At 34.2% G+C, this 16209-nt stretch overlaps 1 protein-coding gene across 8 annotated transcripts in view; it reads right to left on the bottom strand.

Moving 5' to 3' along the window:
- PRPF40A (pre-mRNA processing factor 40 homolog A) overlaps positions 1 to 16209 on the bottom strand; it is a 63126-nt gene that overhangs the window by 19293 nt on the left and 27624 nt on the right. For 4 of the 8 annotated variants that reach the window (XM_068968619.1, XM_068968620.1, XM_068968622.1 and 1 more), the window contains exons 6-11: positions 7737 to 7847; positions 5847 to 5967; positions 3944 to 3968; positions 2914 to 3285; positions 859 to 967; positions 294 to 358 (exon numbers count right to left, since the gene is read on the bottom strand). In XM_068968619.1, the coding sequence (XP_068824720.1) occupies positions 294 to 358; positions 859 to 967; positions 2914 to 3285; positions 3944 to 3968; positions 5847 to 5967; positions 7737 to 7847 (803 nt within the window). Of the gene's footprint in view, positions 1 to 293; positions 359 to 858; positions 968 to 2913; positions 3286 to 3943; positions 3969 to 5564; positions 5619 to 5846; positions 5968 to 7736; positions 7848 to 16209 lie in introns of all 8 variants that reach the window. The other 4 variants (XM_068968617.1, XM_068968618.1, XM_068968621.1 and 1 more) reach the window with 2 other exon arrangements.

Below are 16209 nucleotides of genomic sequence, written 5' to 3'. Positions count from 1 at the left end.
AGTGTCTTGAAAAAATATTTCATTCACAAATTAAGAAAATTTCAGTAAGTTACTAAACATAGAAAATAATTTCTACTTTAAAAATTAATTCTAATATCTATAAAAGGGTGCCCACATTGTGTGACAAACCTTTTTAACTTTTGGTTCTTATCAGATATAAAGCAACTCTATTATTGGTATCCAAAATAACAAGAAGATCAATGGGAATAAAAAGTTACATTATTTGACACAATTTAAATTTTCTAGGCTTGCTTTGCTCAAAGTAAAAAGTAAACAAAAAACCAAAGTATTACCTATATCGTGGATCATTAATGATCATTTTCATAGCTTGCTCCCATGAAGCATTAGATGGTACACGCTGAAAATCATTTAATGAAAAGTTAAAATTTCACACAAAACAGTAAGTCATACAACAGAGAACAAAGTGTAATACTCACTGCAAACATCAAGCACTTTCCTTTGCAGGAGTTTTAAAAAAGGTCTAAAAAATAATTTATTGACACAAGGCAAATGTGTGTTTAACAGTCTACAGATTAAAAAGAAAACTTAAAACTGAAATTTAAACAGACCATTAATTTAAACAGTACATTAATACTTTCTTAAGACTACTGATTAGAAGACAGAAAACTTTTATGAATAAAAGCTTTAAAGACTGAAGTGGAATGTGCTATGTAGTACCTTATACATTTTTTTGGTTGGAAGTTTAAAAAACAAGTTAAAAAAAATTTAGTTCATTTTCAGTCAAATCTATTTATAGGATTAGTATTTTTAATAAAAGCATCAAGACACTAACTGCATTAAAGGGTAATTTCATTTATTAGATATTATATATCATATAAAAATCTACAATATAAATACCTTTTCTTTTAATAATTCTTTAAATGCTTGCTTTGCCTCCTCTTTCGTATTCCAAGTATATGTTTTTTTTGCTGGTTGGCTTTCTTCCTCTTCTTTTTTAGGAGTAAAACTAAAGAAAGATTTATACATGGTATTTATAATTTAAATAAATACTTTCTTTACTTCGGAAAATAATGTTTTAATTACTCTCTGATGTTTAAGCAAAATTTGACAATTTTAGAATAAGCTCATCTGTAAGAGACACAAATACTAGTATATATTTAATGGAACATAAATACTAGTATATATTTTCTCTAACATTCAGTTATTAAGACCTTGCACAAAGGCCAAAATAAACATTTACACTATAACACTATTTTCACTAGTCCACAAGTTTATATTTTCTAATGGCTTATAAAACTTACTCAATGCTCTCATTTTTGTGTCTTAGTAACAGGCTTTGGGCAAGTGTGCGTAAAATAAGATGTAGAGATCAATAGAGGTTGGCAAACTATGACCCCCGAGGCCAAATCCAGCCTGCTGCCAATTTCTTTAAATATAGCTTTATCAGAACATGACCCTGCTCAAGATTTGCATATTGATTATGGCTGACTGGGTACTACCTCAGCAGAACTGAGTCACTTTGACACACTATATGACCCACAAAACCAAGTATTTACTCTTTGAAGGTTTAGGAAAAAGTCTGCCAAACAGTGATCTCAAACAGAAAAGAATTACCCAAAAATTATCAACTATACTTGGTTGAGCCATCTTTACAAAAAGTTGTATTATCTTAACATTTCTTCCTTTACAGAAGAGAATGCTGGGAAAAAACACATCAGGAGAAAAAAAAACAACCACCCACCTCAATCCCCAACAGTTAAGCTGAACGTATAGGGGAAGATTATGGAGTACACACTAACAAAACATACAATTAACTCACACCCTCTGAATCACACCCAAAATACAATTAACTCATTCCAATATTAGTTTGGAATACTGAAAATTATCAAAAATATTGGAAACAACATGGTCAAAAATTACCAGCTGTAAAATGATCTATGAGTAATTGAAATCAAGTTTAATGACTCAAGAACTATAAGGAAACAGAAAAAAGGAAGCAGAAAACAACTGATTGTTAAAAATGTGAAAAATTATTGTGAAAAAACAGGATAAGTACAAAAAGATGTAAAAGAATATTACTCTAAAAGGCCTAAATGTCTACTAGTAGGAGATTACTTAATGTTCATATAAATGTCTGTCATCATTCAACATGATGGGATATGGATCTCTAATGATGTGGATGTCTCTGGTGTATTTTAAAAATTAAACATATGCATATATTTTAAATGCACAGAAAAAAAGCAGAAAGATAGAATAAAAATCTTAACTCTTTTATGCCTTCAAATATACTATATAGATATCTTTTTAAAGCTTCTAAACATAAGAAAAAAATCTACAGAGCTATTTTCATTTTGGAAAATGCACACTAAAAATTAAAAAAAGTTTATGAAAAGAGGAAGGGAGATGAAAGCAATAGACTTAAATATTAAGATGGGTGATCATGTTTGGATCTTGATATCATGGTTAATATTTCACATGTGATAACTTTCAAGTCAAGCAGCATAGCTCAAGGTTACTTTTCATAGCCACAGAAAGCACAGCCATTGAAATTAGAACCTGTAAACCCAGAGATGCAGCTCTCTGGCTTTATCAAAAAGCTGTACCAATTTAATCCTACTAACAGCTTGCCTATACATTAAGTGTTATCTTGATTTTTCCATATTTGTTCAGTATCAACTTATAGCAACTTCCCTGCAGTGCTGTGCTAAGCCATAACTCAGACTTAAATAGACTCACCCCATCACCAGCACTGCTTTCTAAGCTAAAGTAGAATAGTTTTGCAACACTTTTGAGAGCACGATCCCACAAAAGTAAATCTCAAAAACTGTTATCTAAAGGTATATGTTTTGATTCTCAATTTTTAAACACGTAATGACCACTGACTAAATCAGCAATTTCTTGTTACCAATGATGTCTGCGACTGATTTGCAGAAAACAAGTTACTAGACTTACTCAGCTACAGTTTCCTGCTTAGATGTTTCTTCTCCAGTATTACTAGACACTTCACTTTGATCCTGAACAGAAGGGGTACTAGTAAGTTGTGCTTGTTCTTCAGTAGAAATTGTTACTGTATTTTCATTATCTACAACAGTAGCAACAATCGAAGTAACCTCAGGCTCAGGAACAACTGGAACAGTTCCACTGACAGTACTAGAGGCAGAAGTGGAAGCACTGGCATTGGCTGCAGCAGCAGCTGCTGCGGCTGCGGCTGCTGCTGCAACAACAGCAGCTGCTGCTTCTGCAGCAGCCATGGTGCTCATTGTGGTTGGAATTTCTGTTGTAGGAACTGGGGCTGCTGATGTTGTGGTGCACTCTTCTTGTTTACTATATATTTAAAAAAGAGAAAACTGGTCAGTTCGATACAAATAATTGCAAACACAAATAAAGTCTGTTTTAAATTACTATAAAATCAAATGAATAAGAGAAACTAAAGGGAAAAAGGGCAGTATTGCCAAACTATTAAGCCATCTAAAAAGATTAAAACCACAGTATGAAACAGAATTACTTTAATTTGGCAAACATTTGTGATAACATATAATGCACTGATGCAACAATCTCCATTTCCAAAACCAATAATCATTTTCATTTGCAAAATGTCCTATCAGATTGTATTATGCCTTAAAATTCAATTTATATTGTAAATTTCTTTAAATTTTATTTATTTCACCCACTGAAAGGAAAATCTGGGTAAAGGAAGAGATAGATAAAATATTTCATCTGTTCTCAAATTAACCAAAATCAAATTTTGGACATTTCTGTAATGGTCTTAATTTGGTAAGGATGTAGTCCAAATTCAAATAACTGTCTAGGAGCATCATGTGTGTATCCTGAGTACATCTCTTCCCCTGTCCCAAATCCTCCAAAGATATCAAACTATCAGGTCTACCATGTTAAACACTATTTATACAGACAATTAAAACAAGGATGTTATAGGAGGATGCTATAAATTTATAAATATGTACTGATGTCCAAAATTGCTTACCTGCTTTCTTCAGCTTTGATCATTGCTATTAAAGAGAAAAAAGGAAAAGTTATAAACACTACATAGTTTTTAAATAAAGTCACTGAAAACAACTTTAAAAGGAGATTAAAAGTTCCATACAGTATGATTTAATTTATCAGCCTTAAAAACAAACAAACAAACAAACAAACTACATTTACAGTGCAAGTGCTCTATAAATTCCAGGATAGAAATTAAAGAATAAAAACAAATTTTAAATTAACAGCAGGTTTTAGGAGAGCTTCTTCCCACAATGCTACCTTCTCAAAGGCTGCTGGCTACTGCAAAAACACTCTTAAAATATCTGTGTAATTCTGAAATAAAACAACATTTTCCTCAGGGATAAAACCATTTGCTTTTAAGATACTAAATTCAAAATGGGATTGAATGTATGTTATGAAATTCCAGCACATATATACTAGCATTGACAGGTAGATAGATAGTTATGCACACCAACTATTTGTAGTAGGGTTATATCAGAAATGAGCTTGACGTTCCTTACATGAATGAAGTGGGAATCTACCTATATACAATAGTATAATTAGCCAGTGCTAGTACAGAAATATAAATTAAGCTTTAAAGATCTTCACTCAGTATTTCAGATTTCAATCTAGTTAAAGTAAATTTTTCTTTACAGGTAACAGATATCTCATTTATTCACATTATTAGGGAATGAGGTGCTCCATGTAAATGATAATATAAGCTTAGCTCCATCGAAGTATTTTTGAAACTTGTCCCCTTTGAAAGGAAATGTGTTTAGAATGGCTGACAAAACATACTGAAGGTGTTATCACTAATTAAATTCTCCAGATAAAATGACCATCCAAGTGAATGAGGTAACACAGGGAAAAGTTAAACAGACATATAAGAGCACAGTGCCTTTAAGAAATGCTTATTCTCTTTCCTTCAGATGTCATCTTATGTTTCAAACAGTCCCATTCTCCTACAATTTGTTTTTTCTAACCGGATATAGATTATGACACTAGATTCTATTATAAGTCAGAGTAAAAAATAAATTCTCAATTCCTACCCATAATCTATTTTAAGTCCAAGGTTTTTATAGTAGGTAATATTCATAGATTTGCAGGAATGTTCTGAATAGTTGAGGATGCTAGAATATTCTCCTTCTGTCATGCATGGCATTTTAATTTAATTCTGTGATGCATGGCATTTTAATTTAATTCTCCATTAATAAACATAAAGGCTATTTTGCAACGTTGTGGTAAAATAAAATCAGCATTAAATGCAGAGTCTGACAGTATGTTAACAAAATTTAAACTGATAAAAGAGTTCAAGGTTCTCTATCTGCTAAATGAGTTAAGTCACATATTCCATGTATGCACCAACACTCAGAGATGTCTTTAGAAATATTGTATATGATGTCTTTGTTCAATTATCGAATGATGCTTTCGTTTAAAACAAGAAAGTCCAAGTACAACGCTAAAAATTACAAGCTCATTTATAATATAACCCTTAAATGAAAGGAATTTTTTGAATTAGAAATTTCTCACTGCAGATTTATCCAATTATGGTTAGTGAACATTAGTGACATACTCTAAAAATGTTAAATAATGACAGAAAATGAATTATCAAAGCAGCTCACCATGCAGGTTTGATTTTGTAATAAGACTTCCAGCAACAATGGTATTCTGGTATCCTAGTTTCAGTGGAATCAAATCAAATAAAAATCTATTTAAAATCTATAGAACTGAGATCTAGAGCAACAAGAAAATAAGAGCCCATAAAACTGTTACACCATTTAAAACATTCTAATCACTTAATTAAAAAAAATAAGGCCTTTGATTGAACAATCCTATTTATGAAGGACTGTGAATAACACACATATATAAAAAGGAACATTAAAAATTATTTTTCCCTGTTTTACCTTCAAGATCTTCAAGTTCTTTAGGTTTGGCCCAGCGAGATTCTTTTGTTTGAGAATTGTAATAATAAGGCTTTCCAGAGTCAGACTTGTACTCCTTCCAAGGGCATTTAGATAAAAGTTGCTAAGTGAAAAAAATAAAACTTCAGACAGCAGTATTAAATTTAGTCTGTTTTCATCATTTACATCACTGATTTTACTAGGTATTATCAACCCATACAATTCTAAACCTAGCAAGATGGTGACAATATAAACATCCACTGCATGATACTTACTAAATAAGAGATGTTAAGTTATTTAGATATACTATGTTTGTCTAAGGTAATGTACCTATTAAGGGGCAAAGACAGGATTCAAAACCAGGTCTGATTTTCAAATCCAGATTTGAATGCTCTTGCCATTTACAACTCACCACAGGTAATAATTACCATCCATTTTTTCCACAAATACTAATATAGCTAGGAAAAACAAAATTTAACAGAAAGCAAAATCTGATTTAGTCATGTTTAGATTTCAGTTTCACAAACAATTTATCACAAACCTATGTGACTACACCATGTAAGGAAGCAGTTTAAATATGATATACTTAAAACCTAACAGACAGAACCTGTTATGGTGGTGGGATGAGAATTCTATTGAAAACAAATCTTATCCGTGTCTGGGGCAAATATCTATGGGATAAATAAAAATTTTATCATCTGCCAAATTCCCTACCCAAGTATTGCTATACTATCATTACTGTGGTGGCCTGAAAAACACTTTTTAACTCTTCAAATTCTTAAGAACGCGGGGGACAAAAAAAAAAGATGCCAACTAGGAAAAACTTTCAACTATAGCTTTGAAATGCCAGATCAACTTTCACTTAGGAAACCAGAGTTCCTAATTAAACCAAATGGAACACTGCTTACCCAGTTTACTCCTTCAATCTTACTTTCATATTTGTATAGTTTGAATGGTGAAATTTACAACATAAAATGAAATAATACATACTCAGGTGGGAGTTGTATTTTTCACAGACATAATTTCCCATTTTAAAAGATGGAAGTATTTTAACTTCAACTTCACTGACACTAGCTTCATTGGAAAAACATAAGCACCCAGAAGACATCTGAAATCACTCAGGTTTGATATAAAGAGGAAAACAAAGACCAAGTGGAGAGAGAGTACTTTTTTTCTTCCAATTTAGTCTTTAAGTCACTTTTCTTTTAATTGATAACCACCTGACAAAGGTTCCTGAGCAGGGGTAAAATTCAGTAAATAAAACTGGTTTGCTCATAGAAGGGAATGAAATTTTGTCTTTTTGCTTACTGGTGTGACTGTACAAACCCTTTTCTCCTCTGAATGCCTTTGCAGCATCCTTTTCTGATATAAGTGGTACTACTCCTCATGTATGGATATGACAGTTGGACAGTGAAGAAAGCTGAGTGCCAAAGAATTGAGGCTTTTGAATTGTGGTATTGGAGAAGACTCTTGACTGCAAGGAGATCCAACCAGTCCATCCTAAAGGAGATCAGTCCTGGGTGTTCATTGGAAGGACTGATGCTGAAGCTGAAACTCCAATACTTTGGCCACCTCATGCAAAGAGTTGACTCACTGGAAAAGACACTGATGCGGGGAGGGATTGGGGGCAGGAGGAGAAGGGGACGACCGAGGATGAGATGACTGGATGGCATCACCGACTGAATGGATATGAGTCTGAGTGAACTCCGGGAGTTGGTGATGGACAGGGAGGCCTGGCGTGCTGTGATTCATGGGGTCGCAAAGAGTTGGACATGACTAAGCGACTGAACTGAACTGAACTGATTCTTTGGAAAGCCAAATACCTACCCAAACCCTTAAAATAAAAAAAAGAAAAGAAAAGAAAACTCAACTTAATCTCTAACAAACTTTTACCTCAGCAGGAGTTTTAAGATCATCTGGTTTCTCCCAAGTAGACTGTTTTGTTTCAGTATTGTAGTAGTAGGTCCTTCCATCAGGTGATTTATGTTCAGTCCACATTGATTTCTAACGAAAGATATTAATACAAAGATTCAAATTATGTAACAGTGACAATGACAGTAAACATGAATGTTATTACAGTTTCAAAGTAATATATGAAGAAATTAAAAGTATAAAATGGGTATACTTTTGAATAACTGATTAACGTAAGTAGGGAGGTAACTGAAAATAGAATATTTTATAAGTACTTCAAAAGCAGTATGGATCAGTTCAGGTTTTAGGATCTCTATTTTACAGTCTCAAAGTTATAAGGATACAACTGCTTATGTAACTACTACACATAAGACAATCTTTCAGCAACACAATTCTATGCCTTGTGGATAAAAGAGAATATATGAATGAGATGCTAATGCAATACAAGAGGATTGACCGTGAGCTCAACAACTCTAACATAAAGAATATTTACATAAATTTGAACAAAGTTCTGAACTGACATGCAATAAAGATGCAGGAGGCAAAACTGGAAAAGATGCCTCTTGATGACAATCAGAATTTAATAATCAACAAGGTGAAGTTTAACAGGGATAAAATGTGAATTCAAATGCCTCAACATAAGATGGGAACGTTTTATAGAAACTACTTTGATACAGAATACACATTCACTAATGGTAAGAACCTACTAAAAGGTGTTAGTAAGACTTCAATTATCAATAGATGTGATACCTCATGGTTACAAGCTCTGTAAGGTCACCATATAAACACATGCATGCTAACATAAAATAATAATAAAAGGGATTGCAAAGAACTTTTGAGAGATGATAGATGTCTATATTCTTGGTGATAATTCCATGGATGTGTATTTATTCCCCAAATAATCCAGTCATACATATTTAGTATGTACAGTTTTCATATGTCAGTAATAACTTAATAGTGTTTTTTAAAAAGTAACTTTACAATGAATGAATGAATTACTGGATGAGCTCAAAGGTACTAAGCCCAGTTCTAGGCATCAGATTTTTCAGATGGTAACAGACTACAGTGTGCTTTAAAAAGGGTTATAAAAATGATCTATACTAAATTTCTTCAATCCTCTAAGAAAAGGTAAAATCACTGTCAAACTATCACAGTTTTTACCACTCAGATTTATGTTAAACTTTTTGAAAGAATTTATTCTTATTTAGGGGCTTTCCACGTTGTGCAAGTGGTAAAGAACCTGCCTGCCAATGCAGGTTGTTAGATGTAAGAGACGCAGGTTCCGCTGGGTCAGGAAGATCCCTTGGAGGAGGGCATGGCAACCCACTCCTGTATTTTTGCCAGGAGAATCTCATGGACCAAGGAGAGGGAAGGCTACAGTCCAAAGGGTTGCACAGAATCAGACACAACTGAAGCGACCTGGCACGCATACACACATTCTTAATTAAGACTTGGTTTCATCCCCTATCACTTTTGTGAATACATAAAAAGGAAAATAGGCAAATAAAATAGTCTATTTCTCAAAATTTACACTGAGGATGCTTACTGTAACTAAGTTGCTAATGTCTATTATATTTCTCCATAATTCCCTGCTGAACACTAAGAATCTTCCTAGCAACGCAGCATTTCTTAAAAAACAAAACAAAACCAGCCATAAAATATCTGAAAACCACTGGTACTGGTTCTTAACTTTCTTAATGATTTAAAACTGCCCCCTATCTGCCCTTCCGTATCAACTTTATTGAGTAATGGAGCAGATCTGCCTCTGATTTCTGCTTTGGGAACATGGCTAAACACATGATTTCATTGCTTTTCCTATTCTCTCACCATAACCACTTTATTCCTAGCTGATAAAAGTGTTGTGTCATTATTTTCATGTCATGATTTTCTTACAAACCACTGACAATCTTCTGATGTTGGTATTTTTGCTGTTCAATCATGCACAACTAGGCTGGAGAACAGAGAGCATAGGACAACATGAATGGTAGAATGCATTCCAGTTTCAAATGTGTTAAATGTTGCAATACACTAACTAAAAAATAAATCAGGGCTTCCCTGGTGGCTGAGCCTACCAATGCAGGAGACAAGGGTTCCATCCCTGATCCGGAAAGATCCCAAATGCCACAGAGCAACTAAGTCCGTGCGCCACAACTATTGAGCCTGTGCTCTAGAGCCCAGGAACCACAACTACTGAAGCCGGTGTACCCTAGAGCCCATGCTCTACAAAGAGAGGCCACCACAATGAAAAGTTTGCACACCCCAACATGACAGTAGCCCATGCTTGTTGAAAGTACAGGATAGTGTGAAGCAACGAAGACCGAACATATCAAAAATATATAAATAAATAGTTAAGAAACATTTGCAAAATGTGGGAATGGAAAATAAGAAAAGACAATCTAAGGGACTTCCCTGGTGGCACAATGGATAAGAATCCGCCTGCCAGTGCAGGGGACATGGGTTTCATCTCTAGTCTGGGAAGACTCCAATGCCACAGAGCAACTAAACTACTAAGTGGAGCAACCAAACTACTGAGCCCGAGAGCCCAACTACCAAGCCCACGTACTGCAACTACTGAAGCCTAACCTCTCTAGGGACCCTAACCTTCAACTACTGAGCCTGCATGTCACTACTGAAGCCTGTGCATCTAAAGCCTATGCTCCTCAACAAAAGCAGCAGCCAACACAATGAGAAGTCCATGCACCACAATGAAGAGTTCACCCCAACTAGAGAAAGCCCAAACAGAGCAACTAAGCACCAAATGAATTATAAATAAATAAATAAACACACATACACAACGAAAAAAGACAACTTGAGGATCTAAATCAATGTAATTTTAACCAAACTAGGTAAGGTAAGATGATTATTTTCTGTAATTCCTGAAAAGGGAACTAGAGTTACGTCAAGGAATTACAGACAACCAGTAGAATTCAAAGAAATGACTTGACCAAATTTGGGCTGTTTAATAACAAAATGACTAGCCCTTTTGAGACTTGTTAATAATTCCATTCCATAAACAGTCAGAACCTTACAGAATGGATTTCTGAATGATGTAGCAGGATAGTTAGGTTACTGCGAAAGAGAAAGTGTGAAAGCATTAGTTGCTCAGTCGTGTCTGAGACTTTTAGACCTCATACCAAGTTCCTCTGTTCATGGGATTCTCCAGGCAAAAATACTGGAGTGGGTTACCATTCCCTTCTCCAGATGATCTTTCCCACCCAGGGACTGAACTCAGGTCTCCCACACTGTAGGCAGATTCATTACCATCTAAGCCACCAGAGAAGCCCCTATATAACTGCAAGTGTATTTAAATTCCTTAACTTATTCCAGCACCTTTGCAGAATACGACAATTTCTCTGGAGCCAACATTAAATAATTGCTGAAAATGAAATCAAAAAGTGATACAGTAAGAGACATATATGGAAGCTTCTTCAACTGTATGGGTAATGCTTACTTCATAAATTAAATGATGTTAACATAGATAAACAAACATGAGATAACAGAATGAAAAAGGAAAGGACTATGTGCTCTTCACCAAAAATGGGAAGAGAAGATATAAAACAGTAAGCAATTTAACATTCACTACCTATTACTTTCTTTGAATCTTAAAAGCAGGTAAGACCATTATCTTCATTTTACAAATTAAAAGAACAAAGCTTACAAGGGTTAACAACTTGCTCACAGTGATTCAGGAAATACCACTGTTTCAAGCCTGCATTCAGGGACAGTCTAATAGACAAATTCATGGCCAACTATTTAATATTAAGCCCTGTACTAACTGCTTTGCATCAGTTATCAGTTAACTCTTTTAATAATCCTTTTTAATAACCCTTTTAAAAACCCTATGAGGTAGGTACCATTTACCAGCCTCACTTCATGGAAGAGAAAAGGGAGCACAAGAAAGTAAAGTAACATGCCCAAGGTAATATAGCTAGCTTGAGTTCCTAACAACACTGTCCCAGCCCAAAACTAAGGTCTTACTACGGATCAAGGGTCCAGCTCTTCGCATCAATAGAAATTGAATCATTCCAGACAGGAATATAAATTCTGTATAAATGTCTTAAGCAATACACCAAATTCACTTATAAAAGTCAATTTTGGAGTGAGAAAAGCCATTTATCTGATAAATTTTTCACTCTTTTACCTTAAAAATATCTAATCTGCAACTTACAGTAAAATTATGTTTCTGGTCAAAACTCGTAATATTTTAAAAGCTTAAAAACAAATATATCTGAATGTTGAGTGGCATAAAAAACATTATCAACAACTAACAACTACAGAGTTACCTTCATAGGCTAAAATATGACCTAGGCAAGTAGTTACTAAGTATTGACAGTCATGTTAATAATAATATAAAACATTTACCTACAAAATTACTGTTTTTTAAAAAACATGAGTTCCCCAAAGCAATAAGCAAAAGTTACCTATCAAAGACTTAAGATAATAATCACCCAAGGACAGTTCAGTTACAGCCCTCAATTCATACTATAAACTCAGATCTGCTTTTAATATAATGAAAAATATGCAGAGCTAACTAAAAACAGTAAGACATTGTAACAGAAGATGTAGTGGCACAATATATACCAAAAATACCTGAGAGGAAAAAAAACAAAAACAAAATCCTGGGTATAACGGGGGGAAATGCACATACATAATTATAAGAGACCTTACATACTTTTCAGAGTCAAAAAAGTTAGTCGACAACTGGGTTGTGAATAAACTTAGCACATTCAAACTCAAAATGTAAACATTTATACAATGTATAAGCTCAACTGAGTGAAAAAAAAAAAAAATCATTTTTTAAAAATGACTAAATAAAACACCAAGAAACGTAGAAAAGCTGCTCACTGCTCTAAATAAGGAAAACAAACCACAGACAGAGAACAGATTCACAACCAATTTCAAAATCTAGAGGAAAAGATTTCCTCCCAAACTATTTACCAAAATTCACCAAAGAAAAAACATCACACTTGAATATTTCAGTTACCATAGATGCAACTGAAAGAAACTTAAACCAGCTGATTTTACAGCAGAACTCTATGGAACCTTTCAAGAATAGAGTAGTTCATTATCATTTCAGATCACAGAAAGAGACGAAAAGCTCTTTATAAGAGTAACAAGGCACAACAAAAAAGTATCAAAAAAGGCAGGCAGGCAATGATGCTTATAAATGTAAGAATTAAAATATTAGCCAAGAGGATTCTACAATGTATACACTTTGAAAACGTAGAATTTATTATATAAAAGTGCTAGGGTAATTCAATATTAGGCAATGTGTAAAAGTATTTCTATTAACAAATTGAAAAAAAAAAACAAAAAAAAACCAATCCACCATCACAGGATCACACCAATAGACTTGGTACAACCTGGTGGCTCAGATAGTAAAGAACCTGCAATGCAGGAGACCCAGGTTCCATTACTGGGTTGGGAAGATTCCTTGGAGAAGGGAAATGGCAACCCACTGCAGTAATCTTGCCTGGAGAATTCCATGGACAGAGGAGTCTGGTGTGCTACAGTCCATGGGGTCGAAGAGTTGGGACAACTGAGCTACTTTGACTTTCACTTTTCACAACCAAACTACATCCTGAAAAATAAATTCTCAAATAATACAATAATAAAAAGAAAAATATTTAAATGATAATTTATCAGAAACCAATAAAAATTATTCTAAACCCACTTCTACTAAACTTATGACCAAAATATGAGTCTGCAATCACCATAATTCAATGAACAGCATGGCAATAAAATTCAATTATGGGTATTAAGTTTGGGAAAAAGATCAATTCTCCTGCCTTTACTTTGCTAAGAACTCCTATAAAATCTTTTCTAATTATCCAGTAATTGTGATAATATAGCTGGCTATGAGCTACATCATACATGCATTTATTTTGCACCCGAGCCTTAAAATACAGAGCAACAAGAGAAAAATATAGGAGAACAAGATGAAAAAAGATTTTAATATACCTAACTCCTTAGGGAGATCAAGCAGATTAGATATGCCAAGATACAGAATAACAAAGTAACTTTAAACTGTCAACACAAAAAAATACTCTTAAAATTGGTCTTGACACAGAATGTAAGTGAGGCTTTAATAAACTGCAAAGAATCAACATCTTATACACTGTGCTTTCTGATCACAATGCAAAAAGGTATGCCTTATAAAAAATAAGTCAAAGGCATGATCAATGAAATAAATAACTGATAGATGGACTTATCTAAAATTAAAAAGTTCTGCTTTCCCAAAGACAGTTCAAAGAAAGAGAAAAGCCACAAACAAATTATTTGCAAAAAGACACATCCATTTAAGTACTGTTAACCAGTATAATTTACCAAATTACATTTAAAAAAAAACCCAAAACTCTAAACTTAACAATAAATGAGTAAAAATATATGGACACCTCAACAAAAAAAGAAATATAGATGCAACTAAGCATATGAAAACATGCTCAACATCATACATTATTACAGACCTGGAAATTAAAATGCACCACACACCTATTAAAATGAAAAAAAAAAAAAAAAAAGACAAAACTAAAAACACCAATAATGTGAAATGTTATGGGGCAACAGGAACTTTCATTCACTGTTAATGAGACGTCAAAATGGTACAGTCACACTGGAAGACAGTTCAGCAGCTTCTTATAAAAGTAAACACACTCCTGGGGCTTTCCTGGTGGTCCAGTGGTTAAGAATCCACCTTGCAGTGATGCAGGGAAGGTACGCTTGATTCCTGGTCTGGAAACTAAGATCCCACATGCTGTGGAGGAACTAAGGCCTCAAACTGCAACTACTGAAGCCCATGCATTCTAGAGCATTGATGACACAGCTACTGAGCCTGAGTGCTCCAGCTACTGAAACCCATGCCCTCTGGAGCTCACAGACCACAACTACTAAGCCCACACACCACAGCCAGAGTTCATGTGCTACAACAAAAGATCCTGCATGCCACAACTAAGACCTGATGCAGCTGAACAAATCTTTTCTTTTTTAAAAACAGTAAATATACTCTTACTATATGAGAAAAGGGCAACAGAGGATGAGATGGTTGGATGGCATTATTGACTGAATGGACATGAGACTGAGCAAACTCCAGGAGATAGTGAAGGACAGAGACGCCTGGCAAGCTGCAGTCCATGGGATCACAGACAGTTGGGACGTGACAGAGACTGAACAACATACGATGAAGCAATCATGTTCTGGAATATTTACCCGAATGAGTTGAAAACTTTTCCATATAATTATCTGTACATAATATTTGTAGCAGCTTTATTCATAACTGCTAAAACCTGGAAGCAATCAAGATGTCTTTTAACAGATGAATGGACAAACAAATTGTGGCATACAACGGTTGTGGAAGTGGGAAGAGAGATGAAGAGGAATAGCACAGAGGATTTTTAGGACAGTGAAACTATTCTGTATGACACTACTGTGTGGAATACATGTCACTAAACATTTGTCAAAATTCACAGAATGCATAACACCAAGAGTGACCCTAATACAAAACGGACTTTGGGCGATAATGATGCGTCATTGTATGTTCACCAACTGCAGTAATGAACCACTCTGTAAGAGATGCTGATGGTAGAGAAGGCTGTATGTCTGTGAGATTCTCTACTTTGCACTAAATTTAAGATTTCTCTAAAAAAAAACAGGTAATTTGAATAACAACAACACATCTTACATCTAGAAGCTGAAAAAAACCCACTTACTACCTAGTAAATAGAGAAATCAAATGAAGAAAACAGAAAACAAGATATTGAGAGCTAAATAACAACAAAACCCTTTTACATCAAAACTTAACAGAAATTGAATATTTACTTTTTGCCCCTACTCAAAAAAAAAAAAAGGACAATGATGGCTATTATGATCTCTAATTGTATGCTAAATAATTATTAAACCTCTGTAACATAAACATCTGGAAGAGCCCAATAACTGCTAAGAAAACTGAAATGGTAACACCAAACCATTACCTTCAAAAAGTATTAGATCCAAAATCAACCTTAAAAGCTTCTGTACAGCAAAGGAAACCATCCACAAATTGAAAAAAGAAACTACCGAATAGAAAATATTTGCAAATGCTATGACTGATAAGAGGTTAATATCCAAAACATAAATAGCTTATACAACTCAACACCAAAAAACCTACCAAACAACCCAATTAAAAAATGGGCACAAGGCCTACACAGCCATTTTTCCAAGGAGGAAAAGCAGTAGGCCAACAGACACATGAAGAGATGTTTGACATCAAGTGATCATTAAGGAAATGGAAATTAAAATTACAGTGAGATACCACATCACACCTCTCAGAATGGCTATCATTGAAAAGAATGCAAATAACAAATGTTGGCAAGGATGTACAGAAAACAGAACCCTCATAAATGCTGGAAGGAATGTAAATTGGTACAACCACTGTGGAAACCAATATGGAGATTTCTCAAAAAACTAAAAATAGAACTAC

Source organism: Capricornis sumatraensis, chromosome 3 (genome assembly GCF_032405125.1).
Source record: "Capricornis sumatraensis isolate serow.1 chromosome 3, serow.2, whole genome shotgun sequence".
NCBI lineage: Eukaryota > Metazoa > Chordata > Mammalia > Artiodactyla > Bovidae > Capricornis > Capricornis sumatraensis.
Note: the sequence above shows the minus strand (reverse complement) of the source record. Positions and strands in the feature narration are given on the sequence as shown.